The sequence below is a fragment of the Oryza glaberrima genome, chromosome 1, assembly GCF_000147395.1.
Source record: "Oryza glaberrima chromosome 1, OglaRS2, whole genome shotgun sequence".
Classification (NCBI taxonomy): domain Eukaryota; kingdom Viridiplantae; phylum Streptophyta; class Magnoliopsida; order Poales; family Poaceae; genus Oryza; species Oryza glaberrima.
Genome location: NC_068326.1, coordinates 14,051,309 through 14,071,542, shown reverse-complemented (window position 1 = coordinate 14,071,542; position 20,234 = coordinate 14,051,309). Strand labels below are relative to the sequence as shown.

Below are 20,234 nucleotides of genomic sequence, written 5' to 3'. Positions count from 1 at the left end.
GAAAACTAGGACTATCCCATCCAAAAAAGAAGGATGAATCAAACTCACCTCCAAACCAAACACATGCGTAGAAACAAAAGATGAATGGTTAATATGAACGGTTAATAGCAGCTAGTACCATATTTCCTTGGGATACATTGGCGCTCTAGGGATTGTTCTAGATTGTGCTGAATATCATAATGATCTATGATTATTATTCAATGGTACATATGAATGAATTAAATTATATAAATAATACCTGGTTAATTGGATCTATGGCAGTGTAAATTTGCACGTTTTTAAAAGTAACATCATAATTCATTCACAAGCCATTATAAATTTGTTAAAACTCAAAGCAGTCTCAAATACTACTCCCTTTGGTTTTTAGTAGATAACAGTTTTGTCTTTTGGACCTATTTAACTTCAGGAGACAGGGTTTGCTAGAAGTTTTGAGATTGCTTGGTACATTCATAATGAGATAATGCACGATAAAAAGACCAACACCCATAAGTGCATCGAAAAGGTTCTTGGAAAGCTATGTCCAATCCTTGCTGATGATAAAGAATGGCCAAAGGAGTGACTTGGTGAAGGGGAAGCAGATCCAGGGCGACACAATTTGCCGGACGCAAAAGGATGATAAGCCAAAAGAATGCTGGAAACAACCTCCCTCAGGATGGGCAAAACTAAACATCGATGACTCCTTCCTTGAGTCCGATGGTAGTGCTAGGATCGGTGCAATTCTTTGGGACTACAATGGTGAAACCCTCTTTACGATGTGCAAGTCACTTGCAAATTGCTCTTCAGCATTAGAGACTGAACTTGCCGCCTGTGTGGAGGGCCTTCGGTTAGCACTGCAATGGACACTGCTGCCGGTTGCAATTGAAACGGACTGCATCTCAGTTGTGCATCTACTCACTGATAAGGAGGAGGACTGCTCAACCCTGGCGTTTCTAGTCAGAGAAGCAAGATGGCTTCGATCAGGAGTTAGCACTGCAATGGACACTGCTGCCGGTTGCAATTGAAACGGACTGCATCTCAGTTGTGCATCTACTCACTGATAAGGAGGAGGACTGCTCAACCCTGGCGTTTCTAGTCAGAGAAGCAAGATGGCTTCGATTAGGAGAAAGGACGACTTCCATTATGAAGATCTAGCAGGAACAAAATTTGATTAGCCATGAATTAGCAAACAAAGCTAGAAGGGACGATTACTCAGGCTTCTGGACTGGATTTGAGTCGAATCCTGTTTCTTGGTTGATTGAAAATGACTGTAATTTGTCCCATGTGATTTAATGAAGTCCTTTTCCCCAAAAAAGGAACTTGTTAAAACTCAAAGCAGTCTCAAATACTATTCCCTTTGGTTTTTAGTAGATAACAATTTTGTCTTTTGGACCTATTTAACTTCAGGAGACATAGTTTGCTAGAAGTTTTTGAGATTGCTAGCTTACCTTTGACTAATCCATGGTATTCTAAGTTTATATCCTGAAGCTGGAAGTTTTTGAGATTGCTTGCTTACCTTTGACTAATCCACGGTATTCCAAGTTTATATCCTGAAGCTGGTCGATCTCATCCCTCAACTGATGCTCTCTAGCTTTGGCGGCTTCTTTAGCTTCTTTAAGGGCCCATTTGAAATGCAGGATTGTCAAAACACGGGAATAGAAAAAAATGTAGGAATAGAATGTCATGTTTATTGGATTCCTATGAGATTTGAAAACACAAGAAAGTTTCAAAACTACCGTTTGATAGTTACACATGAAAAACATAGGAATTCAAGACCCAGGAAGAAGAAAACATGAGGTAAGACCTCATGCTAATTTTTCTCTAAAATTTCTCTACAATAGTCCATTCCATAGGAATGTCAAAGGAATTGGTAGAAATAAATCCTTTATTTCAAAGGGTCTCATAGGATTATTTTCCACATGGTATAAGCCCTTTGAAATTCCTATGTTTTTCCTTTGTTTCAAAAGGGGCCTAAGTACTTTCCTGACCGACTCCAAAGTATCAAGATGAGGCACAAGTCTTTCCAGGGTTTCAGACTTAGCTTTGGATTGCTGGTATATTCTCTACAAACATGAAGCAAGATGTCTATCGGCATAAAATAAAGCACCAATTACGTGGGATGGATTTTAACTTAGGTTCATAAGCTTGGTAGACTTGGATAATCTTTTTTGACCAGGAGATCACATTCCTCGCCTTTTTTTTGCTTGTTCAAAATTATTCCATGATTACGGCCTTCAGAATAGTCCCGCTGAATTTTGATAGGGGGAAGGGAGTCTCAGGGATCGACGGGTCGCTACTTGGTATAGGATATCATCCATGGTGTTACCTGGTGCAACGATGTACTGGTGATGTGGTGGGAAGGGACGATTGTGCGATGGATGGCGGTGACGGTAGTGGATGAAAACTTTCGAGTTATTTGGAAGGAATGAGAGGAAGTTAGTAGGGTTATTGTTAATGGGCCAATCATCTAGCCCAGCTAACAAACGTGGCCCTAGATTTCTGACTGCGTTTCTTCTCGTGCAACCATGGCTTGAGCTCTCTAGTGTCCATGCTGCAACACACCTAGCCTTTTTCAATCTCCTCTCGTCCCAAACCACTGTCCAAAAAATATATTGTTCTATAATACTCTAACCCGTTTAGTCTGATTCAGCTCATGAGTGTTCTTATTTTGGTTTAGACCTGTAAGGTCCAAGTGTTCATTTAGTGGTAATAGTCCTATATGGAGAGTCTTCATAGGTTTGAGACTGCTTAAATATCCAGTTCACTCCAAAGACAGTATCACTAGATTAACCATTTTACACGAAACGAAAACGGAAATATAAGCGGGTTGCTATGTGATTATGTGAATGTGGGTCCACTCAGCATGTAGAGTGAACTAATGCGAGTTTGAAGACGCTGTATTATAGCTTCTCGATCTACATCCCAAGAGGTATACCCCAAGTCCCTAACCAATCGTCCTACCAGTTTGGAGATGGTTTTCCTAATTAAGCATATATATGTGTTTGTGCTAGAGTAGATTAGGGATTTCAATTTCGGTTTAAAATTTTTGAAATTTTCCCCCTTCCGGAAAGCAAAATTTGCGCCCTAATTTTTTTTCCAAACTTTTGTGAATTTGATCAAAATGTATTCAAATTCAGTCAAAAATTGGTAAAATTTTCAAATAATTTCGGACAAAAAGTTCAAAATTTCCCAATTTTTTTTTGGAAATTTCAGTTGCACCAAAACTCCAAAAGTTTGATGCAAACCGAAAGTGAAAACCCTGGATTAGATAGCTGTTTACAAAAATCACACAGACGAAAAGACCAACGATCGACAAAAGAGGTATACTCCATTAAACGGATATGTGTCATTATTACATCTCAAAAGAGCCTTACAAGCGGCTGACATGACACACTTAATTCCCACTCTCTATAGATTTACTAGTATTGCAGTGCAAAAAAGGCCTGCACGTACTATTTATTTTCCCTTAGATATGCCTGACCTGCCTGATACAAACCAAAGTACCCGTATAAAATTATTCTGCACCACTGTATCAGTCCAAATCAAGAACCAGTTGCCGGTAGGTAGTTTGGTGCTACACCCAGAGGGCACCCGCATTGCGAAGCAGCGGGACAAGGTTGCCGCTGAGGTGCAGCGACATGACCTTGTCGGTGGAGCCGACGAGCCTCCCGCCGATGAACACCGCCGGCACGGCGGGGCTGCGGCCGAGGAGCCTCGCCAGCGCCTTCTCCATCTCCTTCCCCCTCGGGTCCTCGTCGAGCTCCACCACCGTCGGGTTCACCCCGAGCTCGCAGAAGAGGCGCGTCACGGTGTGGCACATGCAGCACGAGCTCATGCTGAAGATCACCACCGCCCGCTGCGCCGCCAGCCTGTTCACCCTGTCCATTTTCTTCTTGCCTTCTTCTCCCAAGAGCTAATTAAGCTAAACTGAGAGATTTTTCCTCTGGAAAAATGCAGCTGGTGGCCTGCTAGTGCTAGCTAGGTATTTAGCTTGAGTACTAGCTAGCTTCTTGTATGAGGCTTTGATTGTGTTGTGCTTTGCTTTGCTTTGAGTTGTGCATAGGTGAGCAGCCTCCTGCCTGCTTATATAGCCATGGAAAATGTGCGTGCACGACATGAGATTTTGCGGCAATCCGATCGGGAAAAAGACGAAGGTTCGGATAATGTATGGCCAAGCAAGCTTGCTCCTCGCGACACCACGGATCGATGGATTTAGTGTGGAATATGGAATATATGGATGACAATGGTGATGCAGCAAACTGATGCCGAGATGGTCCTTGGAGGTGTTGATAAGGCCTTGACCCTCCTCTTACTTTTAGTAGTTCCATTCTTGACAAAGCTAAGTCAGAAGAGAGAGAGAGAGAGAGAGATGCTGGTGGTGGTGTCATGGTCATGTAGGTCTGTTCAGATTAATGCCAAAATAAATCTTTCCAAAATTTGGTATTGCCAAAATTTTGGTAAATTGCAACGTTGCCAAATTTTGATAGGATAGTCTTAATACAATATTGCCAAAATTTCATAGACATTACCAATATTTGGTAAGAAACTAAATGCAACCACATGATTGTCAATTTTACTAAATAATGGTATGGTCTAAAATGGTACCAATCTTGAACAAGCCCGTAGTCTTAGATATAAAATACTATGGAATTCTGTAGAAAATCCAAGGAAAATATCAAATAACTGTGAAGGAATCAGAACAAAGCAACTTGCTAGAATTTGCTGATAAATCTGCTTTTACTAGTTTTTCACCTTTATGAATAACAACGAGAATGATATGAAAAATGTTCTGTTATAAATAGCATGGACTGACTAATTAATGCAAATTATTTCTTTATTACTCAAGAGAGCAGCGCTTGCTGATATATAATCTCTCAAATCCCAACAAAATTACCAGGGTCAAGGTCTCAAGGCATAGGAACTAGGAAGTACCATGCTTAGGGAGAAAAATTTTGAGGAGAAAGAGAATTTTGCCTTTCAGCCTTTAGGTGTGGTATGGATAATGTCTGCGTAAGATTGTACGGCTTAGACCTTTGCGTGAGAATAACAAACTTGATGATGTAGAAATGCACAGGTCACAGGTATGAGGAATGCAAATCAACTCCAACATCAGAATATGAGTTGTTTTTTCTTTCCTACTAAGATCTAAGTACAGATCAATTCATTCTGAATTTTTTTTTTCTTTGTCCTATTGTATAGTTGCTTTTGCTGTCCAGTATCCAATGGAAGTATGCAAAGTGTTTTATTAAGAAACTGAACTGTGGAAATTCAGCACTCTGGATAATCTATACCTGTGCTTGGAAATTCAGCAAATATTGTCTCCTGTCATCCCCGATTCACCGTTCAACTGAAAATCAATTTATTCAAATTCAGACAATATCACCCTTTTGGTTTACAACATCACCAATTGATCAGCAACACTGACATTAGGCCAGAGCCACTGAATGTATGTGTTGTGGTCATCCCCAAGGAATCATATCATCGTCAGCCAAGTCAACGTTGAGAGAAGCTTTGATTCCATTCAGAGGCTCTCATGAACAGCAATGGCCTCTCAACAGGAACTCTTATCCCGTATGTCTAGAATCTCACCAAAAGCAAGGTCCTCACACCTCATCAGATATGGAGAGGTTAGAGGTATGCGATGCCGCGTTCCGAAGTCGCCTATTGTAATATGAGTTTTTCTTTCTCTCTTGTTCTTTCAGTACTGGCCAGAAAGTCAGCATTTTGTATGGATAAGGAGCATCTGAAAGAGGGTAGGGATTCCAGGCAAAGTGGGTATCAAGAGATCTGCTATGTGGCAGCTTGTAACTTGCTAGTGAAAAGAAAGGAACAATGTTACACATGGGTGTGATACTTACAGGCAAGAGGGGCTGCTGCAAATGGCAGATCGATTGTATCCCAGAAAAATTCTGGGAATCTTTAATGGAAAAGTATTCCTAACTTTGGTCAAATCGCTCCTACAAAGCATGTAAGCATCTATAGATCGTCGGTTAGAAACAATATTCTTCAATTAGTAGCATACTCAAGATGAAGTGATGACAGTCTTTGTAGAATGGATGTTCATATATAGAGATGAAGGTAACTTTGAACAATGCTTGTGCAGGTTCAAACCGCAGGTAACTTACTTTTTTAGAAAAACTTCAGTTAATAATATTTATTAATTTACTTTTTTTGGAAGTTAATTTAATTTATTGATTCATTTTAAACTGCACTCATAATTTCAATTCAAATTAAATGATGTAAAAAAATGTAAGGTTTGTTAAGATGAGCACATAGAACATCTATACTCCTTTAAAAGAAATTAATGGTGTTGGTACTTGGTAGTGAATCTGTCACCCTACCTCTACTTCCATTGTCAATTTTATAAATTTGCTCTTGAACTTCTTATTATTAGAAAAACAAACAAATCTAAATGATGCCCACGTATAAAATCAAATTAGGGTTAGCGTTCCCTATAGCAAAGGGATTGTAACACAATTAAGAGAAAACACATTTTAATTTATTTTAGACAATATTCTAATATACTTTTTATCATCCGTAGCAAAGCACGACATTCAGCTAGTGAAGAAAAACAAGAGCAACAGATAGCTGAGCTTGTACTGTAGCAAAAATGACAACAACTTTTCAAGAATTTGCATTTGAAATTATGACAACAACAGTGATCAGCCGAAGAGACTGTTAAAAGTTCCAAATTAAGCAAAACAAAGTAAAACATTTTATTTTGTTGGTATGTCTTTCATTCATAAAAACTGGTCTGGCAGATGGTAAATTAGCAAGAAAAACATATTTTTCTCTCGTACCTTCCATTTATGTTATATTCTCTTTAAGATTAAAAAAATAACTTCTGCACGTTTAGAAAAGATGCCATGCTTGTACATTTTAAGCCTCTTGTGATATCATGGCCCCTCTCTAGTAGTATCAATCTCTCAACAAGAATAACATATATTGCTGTTATATTCGTTTTACCAGATTCTTGCATGTCATCCTATACTTCTCATTCGATATCGCATCAATCAAATAATTATCATTGTAAGGTTGAATGTCAACTGTTCAATAGCTTGTTGAGTTGCTGTTGATCGGAGCCAATGACAAATGCGAATTACACCAAATTTCTGGAAAAGAATACGCTATAAGAATTGACCTAAAAAGTTATTTGTATAGCAAAGCATCTAAAAATAGTCAAACACTAGAAAAGGGAATATATATGTCCTATTTTAGTTTGTGTATATTACGACTTTTACCCTGTTCTCTTTTCATATATCAGCTACGTGGCTAGAGCTAGTGTCCTTTGAGCGAGTGAAGAGCTAAGGGGCACTTGGTGACCTATGCTGCATAGACAGGACCATTTTGTAATGCATATATGCTGGTTGCGGGGATCTTATCAAGAACAATTCCACTATCTGAATCTGCAGCTCGTAGAACTCTTCAGATGGAGTGAGATACCATTTATCGTGAATTGCAATATGAAAATTTATGATTACGTGTTCAACACATAGAACTAGCGATGAAACGGTATTGAAGGCATTGGAGGAGGGCATCCTCATTGCCTGAAACAGTTCAGCAGAAGTTCCGGATGAACAACAATCCCACAGTTTGGTCTCTAACTACCCCCAATCGAAACGGCAATTCATTGACAAGCTAAAGGGTTATAATACAAAGGATATTGAGCTAGTAATTTACATCCTTGAGGGATGTATAGGCTTGATTGATAATTTGATATCCACTACGTGAAAAAAAAAAGTTTCAAGCTGCTCTGTAAAGCATGATAAGGAGAACGCATGCCCAAAATATAAAGCTACTGGGGAAATACAACGGCTTGGTATATGAACAACAATGATGAGCAATGTTTCTGTTAGATTTGTGTCAAATATATGTACATAGTCGCTTATAGTTTAGGATTTAGAGTTGTACCATGTATTATGTATTGGGATGTAACACCTGAAAATTTTGAATTTAAAATGCGGAAACCAAAATTTGGACTAACAAATATTCTTTTTCCAAAATTCCCTCATGCTCGTATTTATTGGATTTTCTAAATTCCCTCATGCAGCCAAAATAAATTAAATAAGAAATTAAATACAAATTCTAAATTTAATTGTGGAGTTAAAATAATATTTATTAAAGAACCATGATTATGAATTAATATCAAGAAAATATTTTTCACATACAAGGAAATACTAAATATTTTCCTAAAAAGCCCATTTTATTAATTAATATCCCTTTAATGAATTATTTTACAAATAAAATCAAATATTAAATATTTTTTGAAAATCCTTTTAAAGGATTAATCCCTTAGGAAATTATTTTTACAAATAAAAGAAAATAATATGTAATTTTTGAAAACCTTTGTAAACTAAAATATTTTGAGAATCAATTTTTCAAACTTGTAAAGCTAAAGTTTAATCTTGCTACCTTGGGCCTAGTCCAGCTCATCTAGACCCAAACCCTAATCTTTATGTTTTCTTCTAACAAGTCTAACTTGGGTCGCTCAACTCTTTTCCCCTCTTTTTTCTTTGGAAAAAGTCCACTTTGAATCCCTTAATTGTAGGACGAATCTAATTCGTACTCCTCAACCAGAAAACCGGATAGGACGACTCCTCGAACTATTGAAACCAGTGCAATTTGACTCCCTCAGCGGTTTTGGAGGGCGGTTTTGCTGACGTGGTGGTGTTAACCCGGTCTTCGTCCCACGTGGCGCTTACGTGGCATTAGAATTAAAAAATATCTGTGGGACCCATCCGTCATTCACACACAAAAATAAATTGTGGGACCCACTAACATGTGGGACCCACATGTCATCCTTTCTCTACCCTCTCTCTCTCTCCCTTCTCTCCCCTTTTCTCTTCCCCTTCGGACGCCACGACGGTGCCGGCGGCCTCGATGTCACCGGAGCTGGAGGCCCCCTCCTCCTCCGAGAGGCGCTTCTCGTCGTCGGAGTTGTAGTCGCGGGTGTGCTTGTGGAGCAGCTTGAAGAACTTGTCGCTGGGCTTGCTGCGGTGGCGAGTGTGGTTAGCGGGGTCATCGGAGCCCGTAGGTTTCTTGCCAAGGCGGCCCTTGTCCTTCTTCCCCCTCGCTGCCGGCTTCTCGCGCTTGTGGGGGTTCGACGCGGCGCCGGCTGCGGTGGATGGAGAATACAAAGGCTGTGGGGCGGCGGCGAAGGCCATGGGGCTCTTCCACCAGGAGCAACCAACCCCTCAATTTTATCTTATTGAGGATGGAGCTACTTGGCTGGCGAATTCCCTCGCCGCCACCGGTGGGGAATGGTGGCGCGGCACTCCCGATCCAGCCTCCGCCAGCTGCTCGCCGTGGTGGAGGAGCCGTCAGCCACCCCGCGCGCCGTCCGCGGCTCCGCAAAGATCCGTGACGACGATGACTTCGCGGCCGCCGGCGACTGGAGAGAGAGGGAGGGAGAGAAGCGAGCAGGAGAGGGAGGTCACCCCGCACGCCCCTCGCCGTCGGCGGCCCCATGAAATCCGCGATGGCGACAACCTCGTGGACGGGGTGGGGGATGGGGAGGGGTTGTCGGCACCGCCGTCCGGCTGCGACATGGCATGGATCGCCATCGACGTCGCCGCCGTCAGAGAGAGAGGAAGCGAGAAGAAAGGTTGGGGAGTGGATGACCATGTGGACCCCACAGTCAGTGGATCCTTGTATATTTTGTGTATGAATGAATGACATGTGGGTCCCACATATCAATTTTTAATTCTAATATTATATAAGCACCACATCAACGCCACGTGTGATGAAGACCCAGTCAACACCGCCACGTAAGCGTCACGTTAGCGAAACCACCCTCCAAAACCACTAAGGGAGTCAAATTACACCGGTTTCAATATTTTAGGGAGACGTTCTATCCGGTTTTGTGGTTAAGGGGCACGAATTAGATTCGGCCGACTTTTAAGGGACTCATAGTGGACTTTTTCCTTTTTCTTTTCCCTTGCCCTAGCCCATCAAGCCTACCAAACCGGCCCAGCTCGTAATTAGGTCATCCCGCCTTCCTCACCTTCTCCAGGCAAAATAAGTTCATTTGGATCCCTCTATTTGTCGCATAGTCCGATTTTCGTCCCTAGACCGCAAAATCGGGTACAACCCGTCCCCCAACTTACGAAAACCGGTACGTGGCAATTATATCTCGAGAAAATAATAAAAACCGTTGGCCCACCTATCAGCTACACACAGAAGAGTAATTTAAAAATAGCGGGGCCCATGTGGGCCCACATGTTAGCGACAAAGAATAGATATGGTGGGGCCCACATGGGCCCCACATATCATTCCCTTTCCCACTCGGCTCTCGGCTCTCCCGGAGCGGCGCCGGCGGGAGAGGAGCGGCGGGAACTCCGCGAGCTCCGCTGTAGCACCAGCACGCGCCGCTGCAAGGACCGACCAGCGTCGCGGCGAGCGGGCACCCGCCATAGCGGAGCCATGGGGGAGCTGGAGTAGGCAACCGCCGTGCTGCTCGTTGTATTCGTCGTGTCCCCCTCGTGGAGAGGACTGAACTTTCGCCACGCTGTCGCGCACGAGGGCTCCGGCTTCTACGTCCTCGCCGTCCTTCGCCATGAGCACCGCGGCGGCCGCTCTTGCCATCCTCACCATCCTCCACCACGAGCGCACGCGATGACGGTGGTGGAGCTCGTGGTGGAGATGGGTTGCGGCGGAGGGCATGCCCCACTCCCTCCTGTCCCGCCGGCGCCGCTCTCTCCTCTCCCGCCGTCGATGCTGCCGCGCGTCGCTCCCTTTTCTCCTGCTGGCGGCCATCGTGGAGAAGGGCGGCGGATGGCTAGGCGCCGCTCCTTGGCCTACCGGCGAGCGCGCGTGTGCTGCTCCCTCCTCTCCCGCCGGCGCTACCGGCCAGTGCACGGAAGAAATAGCTGCTGCTCGCTTTGGCTCTATCCCTTTCACCCCTAACCCTAGCCGTCGAGCTTCTGCCCAGCCTGCCCTGCTTCTCTCGTGCGCCACACCGCGCACGATGACTGTGTGAGGCAACGCTGACGTGACGGACGTGGCACAGATGCCAACCCCTCGCGCATCGCGCGCCTCTATGCCGCACGCCCGCACTGCACCGTGTATGTGTATATGTATATGCATATGTATGAACAACCAAGCATGGTAATTTATAAAATCAACAATTTTCATTACTCTATCTAATCTTATGTAGTTAACTTACTTAACTTATTCAAATATGTTTTCTTTGAGAATTACCAATAAATTCGATCCGCTGCAACATGCGGGATGTATCTAATTTCTGATGATTTTACACCACACATATGTTAGTTTAGACAAGAAAAAAGAGGGCTTAAAGCCCCACATGAGTACATTCTGTTGGCAACTTTTGGTGGCAAGTCGACAAGTACGATCGCAACACCTAAACGCCTTGCGGTGATATGGAGTCGCCAACCACCTCAATCTAGCCAAAGGGCCAAATCAAGATGGGTTTTGTAGAAAAACAGCTAAACCAGCTAGCGGAGCCGATTTAGAGATCAAAATCAGCCTCTAGGCCGATTTAGATCGATATGAGGATAACTACCTGTCTCGTGGGCAAAACGGAAGGTTTTCAGGACAAACCTACAAAGAGGTGTCGCACTCTCGCAGCGGCGGCAGACGGTTTAAGGCGCAAACCAACAAAGATGGACTAAACTAGGGTAAAATAGAAAAACATGGTAAAAGAACGATTCAAGTAAATTGTATTCGGGGGTTTTACCATGAACCGGCCTTGTCCCTTAAATAGGGATTGGTCTTGCCCTCTACAGGCCCTTCTCCACGTCCAACTCGTGATAGAAACTAAAGGAAACACGAAACATGCCTTCCCGAGCAAGGAAACCCGAGATCCGACGAAAACAGACTCGGACTCGGACCCTGCCGGTCTGACCGTCCACATACCTACGGTCAGACCGGTCCTACTAGCCGGTCAGACCGCCCACACACCTGTGGTCTGACCGGCTCTGTGAAGGAAACCCGTCACTTTCCAAACTTTGGCAATTTTCCCCTATTTCGTCCATAGGTGCCAAATTTGGGTGTAAACACATGCCCCCCTGCCTTTTTGGTGAACATACGTGAACCTAAAAGCATAGAACATGTTATCTCAGGGCGATAATCTAATTACCAGCCATAGGACTTACTAAGCATCTTGCCAAATACTTGGGAAGTATTTCTTCAAGTATTTCCCATTAATTGCTCTCTGGAAACACCGTCTTGAAGTGTCTTCATCTCCTTCAAAGTCTTCAAACGCTTGTCAGTGACGTCTTCAAAATTGCTTCCCATCAAGGTCTTGTAATCTTCAACCGACAAGTCGTCTTGCTTGAAATACCGAAGAGAGTCAAGATTTACCTCAACTAGCAAAACGGCAATTTCAACAATGTTTTATTACTCGACTCGGCTTATCCATTAGCCCGAGCGTAGTAGAGAGAAGAACTCAACAACTTAATATCACAAAATTCGGGAAAACTTCTCACCTTCTTAGACATAAAAGAAGCTCCTCAATCAAAGTTTAAGGAATACCGAATCTATGAACAATATGCTTCAAAAATAAAGTCAATTACCTCTGTGTAAGTAATATTCTCGAGCAGCACGGCTTCGGCCTACTTAGTAAAGTAATCCATTACATCTAGCATGAACCGATGCCCCTTTGATGACGAAGGATAAATTTGACCAATGAAATCCAAAGCCCAACCTCGGAACAACCATATTTTAATGATAGGATTCAACACAGCGGTAGGCGCTAATTGAACATTGCTGATCCGCTAACAAGCTTCACTCCCTCTATAGCATTTGAAACAATCATCAATTATTTTCGGCCAATGAAACCCCACTCTCCTAAGTAACCAATTTATCTTACGGGCCGATTGATGAATTCCACAAATCCCTTCATGTACTACTCTCCTAGCAACTTTAGATTGATCATTATCTAAGTAATACTCCATCTATTTTTCGGCGATATAATATTTGAGCGCTTGCCGCCGAATCATCCGATCAACCTTAAGTGTAGGATCTTTCAAATATCTAATCAAAAGAATTCTCCAAGCTATTTCTAACTCATGGGTACAAATGTCCGAATTCACAATTAATTCGGCCTTTTAATCAATTGTAACGTGCCCCCCAGCCTCCTGTCTGGGATCGGTCAGACCGGCCACGCAATGCCGGTCAGACCACCCTGTCTGCCCGGTCAGATCGGCCATGCAGAGCCGGTCAGATCGCCAGTACCACCGGTTAGACCGGCCGTGCAATGTCGGTCAAACCGCCCCTGGTCTATGACTTTGCCAATTTCGTCCAAATCTTTGAAATCAAGCATCGGCCTTTAGTATATAATTTTTCTTCACATAATAGCCAGATGCTTGGTGTATCAAACTATTGGACCAAATTTTCTTCTCTCTAGACATATGTGTTGACGGAAAACACGAGGCCTGGGAGATCTGCTTAACTCCAGTGTAGGTCCAAAACTCGCCTTCGGATGTATGAGCGTGCCAGTTGATTTGATCCTGCAATCAACAAGAAACAAAGACAAAGAAACCGTGGTTAAATACATAAATGATAGCCAATCGGCTAGATGCCGATGACATATCATTTATCTTAAGCCGATGTCATATGTACATCGATCGTCAAGTATTAATAAGCAAATCAGAACTAAATCTACTCGATCGGCTGTAGATATTAATCATATATAATCTTTATATCGATATATACTTAAATCAAGTGATTAGGATAGATCGGTCACCTTGCGGAGATAGTATAAATCACGTAGAATGTGTATCTCTTTTTACATATGGCTCGGGGTCTATTTATACCCGAGAATTACAAGATATGTCCATACCGGACATGACTATTATCTCTAAACTCTAAGATAACGTAAGTCTTTGCGGCAGACTTTTGCCCACATTTATCTCTAAGGATTTTACATGAAATATCCTAATTAATAGATACAATTGCCTTCTCAGGACCCTATCCATGTACGGCAATCATCTTGAAGCATATCAACTCAAACCCAATGTTGGATACGAGTCATATTGTCGGAATCGGCTGTATCACCTAACCCAATTTGATTCAGATTTAGCCGATCTAGTCGTAGCCGATCCGGACTCCAGCCGATTCTCATTCTGTTTCCGCAACAATCCTTATCTCCGATTCCGCTTCGATCCCATCTTCATCTCCGATGCTGATATTGCCAAATTCGGTCGTTAACACATGCCCCCCAAGTCCGGGATATTTGGTAATGTTCCGGATTTGCCGTGTACCGACTCCGAGCAAGTTTCGCACTTCGCCGTTTTTTGACCGTTATTCTAGTGCTTTAAATACTAACCATTGCCCTCGAGAAATCTCATGCCGTGACTTCCATTTTCACCGCTCAAGCGAAACTTTGTCCTTTCTCTCTCCGGAAATTCCTCCGACGCAAAGGCGATTTCCAAGCGACTTCATCTTCGACGAGATTTCCACCCGCAGCGATGTCATCTTCCGCCAGCCCATCTGATGCGCCATCAACCGAGTACGCTGAGGTATGTTCTTGTCGGCTAAATCCCCTTTCTTAGCGGTAGATCGATTTTCTATTATCTTATATTGTTCTCTTCTTCTCGGTCGCTTTGGATTTGTAGCACTTCTCCAAGCTAGTTGCGATTCCCAGCCTATCACATGAAAACTACTACTTCCTCGGCCCAGTCGGCAATCCTGATCCCACAGAATTTATCATTGGTGAAACCAATAGGATTTCCTTTAGATTGACCAACCCAGATCTAGGTCACTGGAAGAATACCTTTAAATCTTGGCCGTCTCTAGAGAAAGTCCCACCCGAGAAAAGTTGGACCACATGGTTCAAACGTATGTCGGCAAGCAAAAAAGCTCACTGGGACGAAATTGGAATCGGCCAAGCGCTCGATCTCACTATAACAAACTCAGCCAAAGATGACCCCTGATGGCAGCTGCTTCTTACTTCTAGTCAAACACCATCAATGCCTTTTTATTTAATCAAGGGCCTATGACTCCAACTCTCATAGATATCAGCATGATCACGGGTCTGGATGTCACCTCATCGGCCAGCCCCATGAGTTTAAATACAAAGATCCAGTACGACTTCAAGACCAAGAGCATAGGCGGCTGGTCAGGATATGTAGCAGCATATATGGGTCAAGGTTCGGTCACCCCCCGAGAACATGTGGCTTTCCTGTTAATGTGGCTAGAAAAATTTCTCTTTTGTGGATCTAGCTGCGGTCCCACAACCAACTGGCAGTTCGTAGCCGAAGCCTTGGAGACAAAAAGACAATTTCCTTTAGGCAAAATCCTCCTCGGCTATTTGTACCAAATGCTGAATAATGCATCGGCTAAGCTAGCTGTCGGCTCAGTAGTCGGGGCAAGTGGACCATGGTGGCTGCTGCAATCCTGTCTAAACTTGGTAGTCATGAGGTTCGTCAATCGGCCATCTGTAACAGAAGCTGAATTCCCAAGATTAGAGCCGACTGTCAACGATGACGGAGAAGAACTCACTCATCGGAGATGCACATCTTATGGAGAGTATGCCTCTACACCAACTGATGCAGGAGCAAAATTATCGGCTGAGCTGCTCAAAGATTGGTTTTGCAGCTTTTATGAGTGGTTCCAAAAGGATGCTCGATTCTGGTTTCTCTATGGAGACTCATCACTTCTGGAAAATCCATGGGACTTCAGATTTGAAGACATTAACAATGACATATATCAAAAGCCCAGAGAAATCTTCTCATCTGCAATCACTCCATGCATCCTTCACGTTGGCATTCATCAAGGAAGAAACATCCAAGTTTCCTATGAGTTTTATCATCCAATGAGTTCTGCTAGACAATTTGGAATGGGACAACTCCCAATCGGCTTATTCTTTGCCGATAAGATCCAATGCCGAGGAGAAATCTCATCATCTTTAATGATGGATTGGCTGCTCAATATCCAAGGACCTCCTCTAGGCAGCATTGACAACATAAAGTTGGCAACCTTTAGGAGCAAAGCATTTGACAGATGGTGGGGCGAATGGAAACTACACTTATTCCATCAATCGGCTTCTATGTATATGACAGATCTCTTTCCAGATGTTGTCCCTCAAGTAAGTCTTAATTAACTTGATTTTCATTTGAATAACCTCTTGATAGATTAGTTCTTGGCTAATTTTCCTCCTGATCTGCAGACAACAGAATCCTCTCCCCCTCGCCAAAGCAACAGTGGCAGGGATATTGAATATGCCCCTGGATTGATACCCAACGGAGGTGGGCCATCTCCCCCCGTCATCGGCTATAATGTCCCCAAGACTTCAGCTCTTCTCCAAGAGCTTATCAGAGAACCAGCCGATGCCGGCAAGAAAAGAAAAACCAGATCATCGGCTGTAAATATTTCAGCCGCAGCTCCAAAGAAGAAGACTAAGACAAAGAAAACCACACCAGCTGATGATCTGCCTGCTCTAGATCCATCCATTGAACAAGCTCTGGATGAAGAAATAATGGAAGATGACATTGATGAGGCTGCAGCCGAAGTAAGCGACACAGAACGAACACCATCGGCTTCACCCAAATAAACCCCTCCAACTCCTTCTGCTCCAGTCCACTTTTCAAGAGTAAGTAGCTCTCTTTAATCCCTTTTATAAACATTTTATCTTATGGCCGATTACTTACAGATTTAGTAATTGCAGAAAAAGAAGACTGCTGTGAAGAAGAAATCGGCTGCAACAACATCTCAACTAGCTCCACCAGTAAGATAGTCTCAATTTTTCATTAATTAATTCTCAGCCGATTTTGTCTAACACTTGTTTCTTTTTAAGCCTCCTCCTCCTCCTTCTTCTGTACAGCAATCAATAAGTGACCAGACTCCATCAGCTGTAGGAAGTCACCATATAGAAGAAGAAATTCAACCAATTGTTCCTGCTATCTCAGTAGGTTTTCTTTGACAACAAACATTCAGATCGGCTATGCCTATTTGACCTCTAACTCTCTTTAAATCGTTGCTGCAGGTTTTAGCCGATCTTTTTTCTTTCGACATCAGAGATTATCTTGATGAAGGAGAAGAAGACACCACAAGCAAAGCCTTAGCCACTTTATCCGATGATGTGAAGAAAACTCTGGAAAGTATTTCTCATCGGCTTGAGGCATCATCACTAGATAGCTTGGTGGTTGATTGCGGCTCAATTAGGGCTCGGCTACATGGGATTCAAGCTCTGATCCCAGATGAGTTAGCCGATATCCTTACTCCAGCCGTTTATCTTGAGCAACATCAATTCAAACTGGAGAAAGCCAAGTTAAGACTGGCCGAACGGCGAGAGCGCAAAGACATTGAAGCTACGATCCAAGCTAATCGGCAACTTGTGCATGAGGAGAAGTCCAAGCTTGATCAACTATCTGAGGGCCCAATCAAGTCCAACATTGATCGGCTCGAGGCTCGCAAGATTGAACTCTTGGCACAACTTGAAGAATGCAACGCTGAGCTGGATATAAAGCACAAAAAGCTAGCCGATCTCCCAAAATCTATTGAAGAGCAGAAAACAAGACTTAAATCGGCTATCAAGCATGTTGCTAATCTGACCAAATCTTTGAAAATCATTCCTGGAACCGATGCTCAAGATGCCCAAGCCATTGAAGAAGTAGAACAAATTAGGCGAAAAGCTATATCGGCTATCCAGCGCTATCTATCTCAATAACTTTCTATGTAATAGGCTTTAGGAATTTTTGTAATCGGCAAAGATACTTCTAATGTATATCTTGACAATCTTTTGTGCCGATTGATAAAACTTCCAAATTTGCTCCAAAATTGTCAAATTTTGCAACTTGTGGATATATGTGCCCCCCTAATTTTACGATGCCATAAGCAATGATAAAATTATATTGTGAACTAAGGGCGATATAACAATATCGACCATTGTACATTAGCAAACCATAACCGATTATAATACAAAAACAACTAAGGGCGATATAGCAATATCGGCCATTGTACATCGGCAAACCACAACTGATTACAATACGAAAACAACTAAGGGCGATATAGCAATATCGGCCATTGTACATCGGCAAACCACAACCGAATACAATACAAAAACAACTAAGGGCGATATAGCAATATCGGCCATCTCAAGGCGATGCAAACACATTGGCTATCATGCATCGGCAACACTAGCCGATCATGCGTTAACCCAAACACTTGGGAAATATTTCTTCAAGTATTTGCCATTGAGCGCTCGTCCATAGACTTCACCATCAAGCCCTTGAAACATATATGCTCCTTTAGACACAACCTTATAGATTTGAAATGGTCCTTCCCAATTTGGTGACCACTTGCTGAACTTGTTATCCCTAGTTCCAATCGGCAAAATTAACTTCCATACAAGTTCACCTTCCGAAAAAGTCTTGGGCACCACTTTCTTGTTATAATGCCTAGCAACTCGTTCCTTATCTTTGGTAACCTTAGCAAGGGCTCGTAAACGCGATTGAACCAAATCCTCCTTTTCATCGGCCATAAGGTTATAATATTTATCGGCCGTCAAACCGTCTTGAGCCGATTCTAACTTCCCATGGCAAAACAGCTTCATGTCCATAAACAAGCTTATAAGGAGGAACTTGAATTGATCCATGACAAGCCATCTGATAAGACCACAACGCTTCGGCCAAACGAGTATGCCACTGCCGAGGATAGTCAGAAATTTTCCGCTTAATCAACTTGATTAAACTCTTGTTAGATGCCTCGGTCTGCCCATTAGCTTGTGCGTAATACGGTGAAGAATTCAACAATTTGACACCCATGCAATCGGCAAACTGAACAAACTCATCTGACACGAAGATTGAATCTTGATTGGTCGTAATGGTTTGAGGAATACCAAATCTATATATAATATGTTCTTGAACAAATTGAATAGCATCCCCAGAATCAACCTTCTTCAAAGGAATTGTCTTTACCCACTTGGTAAAATAATCAGTTGCCACCAATATAAACTTATGTCCTTTACTCGACGGTGGATTAATCATGCCGATCATATCGATTCCCCAACCTCGAAACGGCCATGGTTTAATAATAGGATTCATAGCCGACGCCGGCGCTCTCTGGATCGCCCCAAATTTCTGACAATCTTGACATCCTTTATAATATTTGAAACAATCCTCCAGCATCGTCGGCCAAAAATACCCAGCAGGTCGAAGCAACCACTTCATTTTATGAGCCGATTGATGAGTACCACATATCCCTTCATGGACTTCGCCAATTGCGACTTTGGCCTGATCAGCACTCAAACATTTGAGCAACACCCCATCAATCGTCCGATAATAAAGTTCATCATCCAATAATGTATACTTCAATGCCTTATATCTTAACTTTTGAGAAGCCGATTGAGATGGATCCTGCAAATACCGATAAACATCATATCTCCAATCATCGATTGTGATGGCAGCAACTTCAACCTTAACATCCTTGACCATCGGCTTATATCCCGATGCCCCTTGAGCTAAATCATTAGCCTCAATATTCTGCTCTCGACATACATGCTTCAACGTTACCAGCCGAAATCCCTTCATCAGCTCTTGGCATTGCTCATTATAAACCACTAACGTGTCATTCTTGCATTCATATTCTCCTGCCAGTTGACTGATTACCAATAAAGAATCCCCCATGATTTCAATAGCATCGGCTTCAACCTCCTTGGGTAACTGCAACCCCTTGAGAACTGCCTCATACTCAGCTTGATTATTAGTCGCATAAGGTTTAATAGTATAAGCGAACTCAAAACATGCCCCCCGAGGGGAAATTATAACTAAGCCGATACCACAACCATGAGTACAAACTGGCCCATCGAAGAATAAAGTCCATGGCACAATCTCAACCGAGCCGATTGAATCATCACGATGATCAACAATAAAATCGGCTATAGCCTGCCCCTTAATCGCCTTCGGTGACTCATACCGAAGATCAAACTCAGTTAAGGAAAATATCCACTTTCCTACCCGTCCTTTCAAGATAGGAGCCGATAACATATACTTGACAACATCGGCCTTGCATATAACAGTGCATTCATTGGATAACAAATAATGCCTTAACCTCGTGCATGAAAAATATAAACACAAGCATAACTTCTCCACAGGAGAATATCTAGTCTCTGCATCCAAGAGCCGACGGCTTAAATAAAACACAACTCTTTCTTTTCCTTCGAGCTCCTGAATCAAAACCGAGCCGATTGACTTCTCACCGGCCGACAGATATAGTCGAAAAGGTATCCCTTTCTGTGGAGGAATCAAAACTGGAGGAGAACTTAAGTATCCCTTGATATTATCTAAAGCTTTCTG

At 42.8% G+C, this 20,234-nt stretch overlaps 1 protein-coding gene across 1 annotated transcript; it reads right to left on the bottom strand.

Moving 5' to 3' along the window:
- Positions 1-3,300: 3,300 nt before the first annotated feature.
- Positions 3,301-4,044, bottom strand: LOC127756492 (glutaredoxin-C1). Its single transcript, XM_052281837.1, has one exon. It carries the CDS (start codon positions 3,860-3,862, stop codon positions 3,551-3,553), a length of 312 nt encoding a protein of 103 aa, XP_052137797.1. The 5' UTR covers positions 3,863-4,044; the 3' UTR covers positions 3,301-3,550.
- Between the last annotated feature and the right edge of the window lie 16,190 nt (positions 4,045-20,234).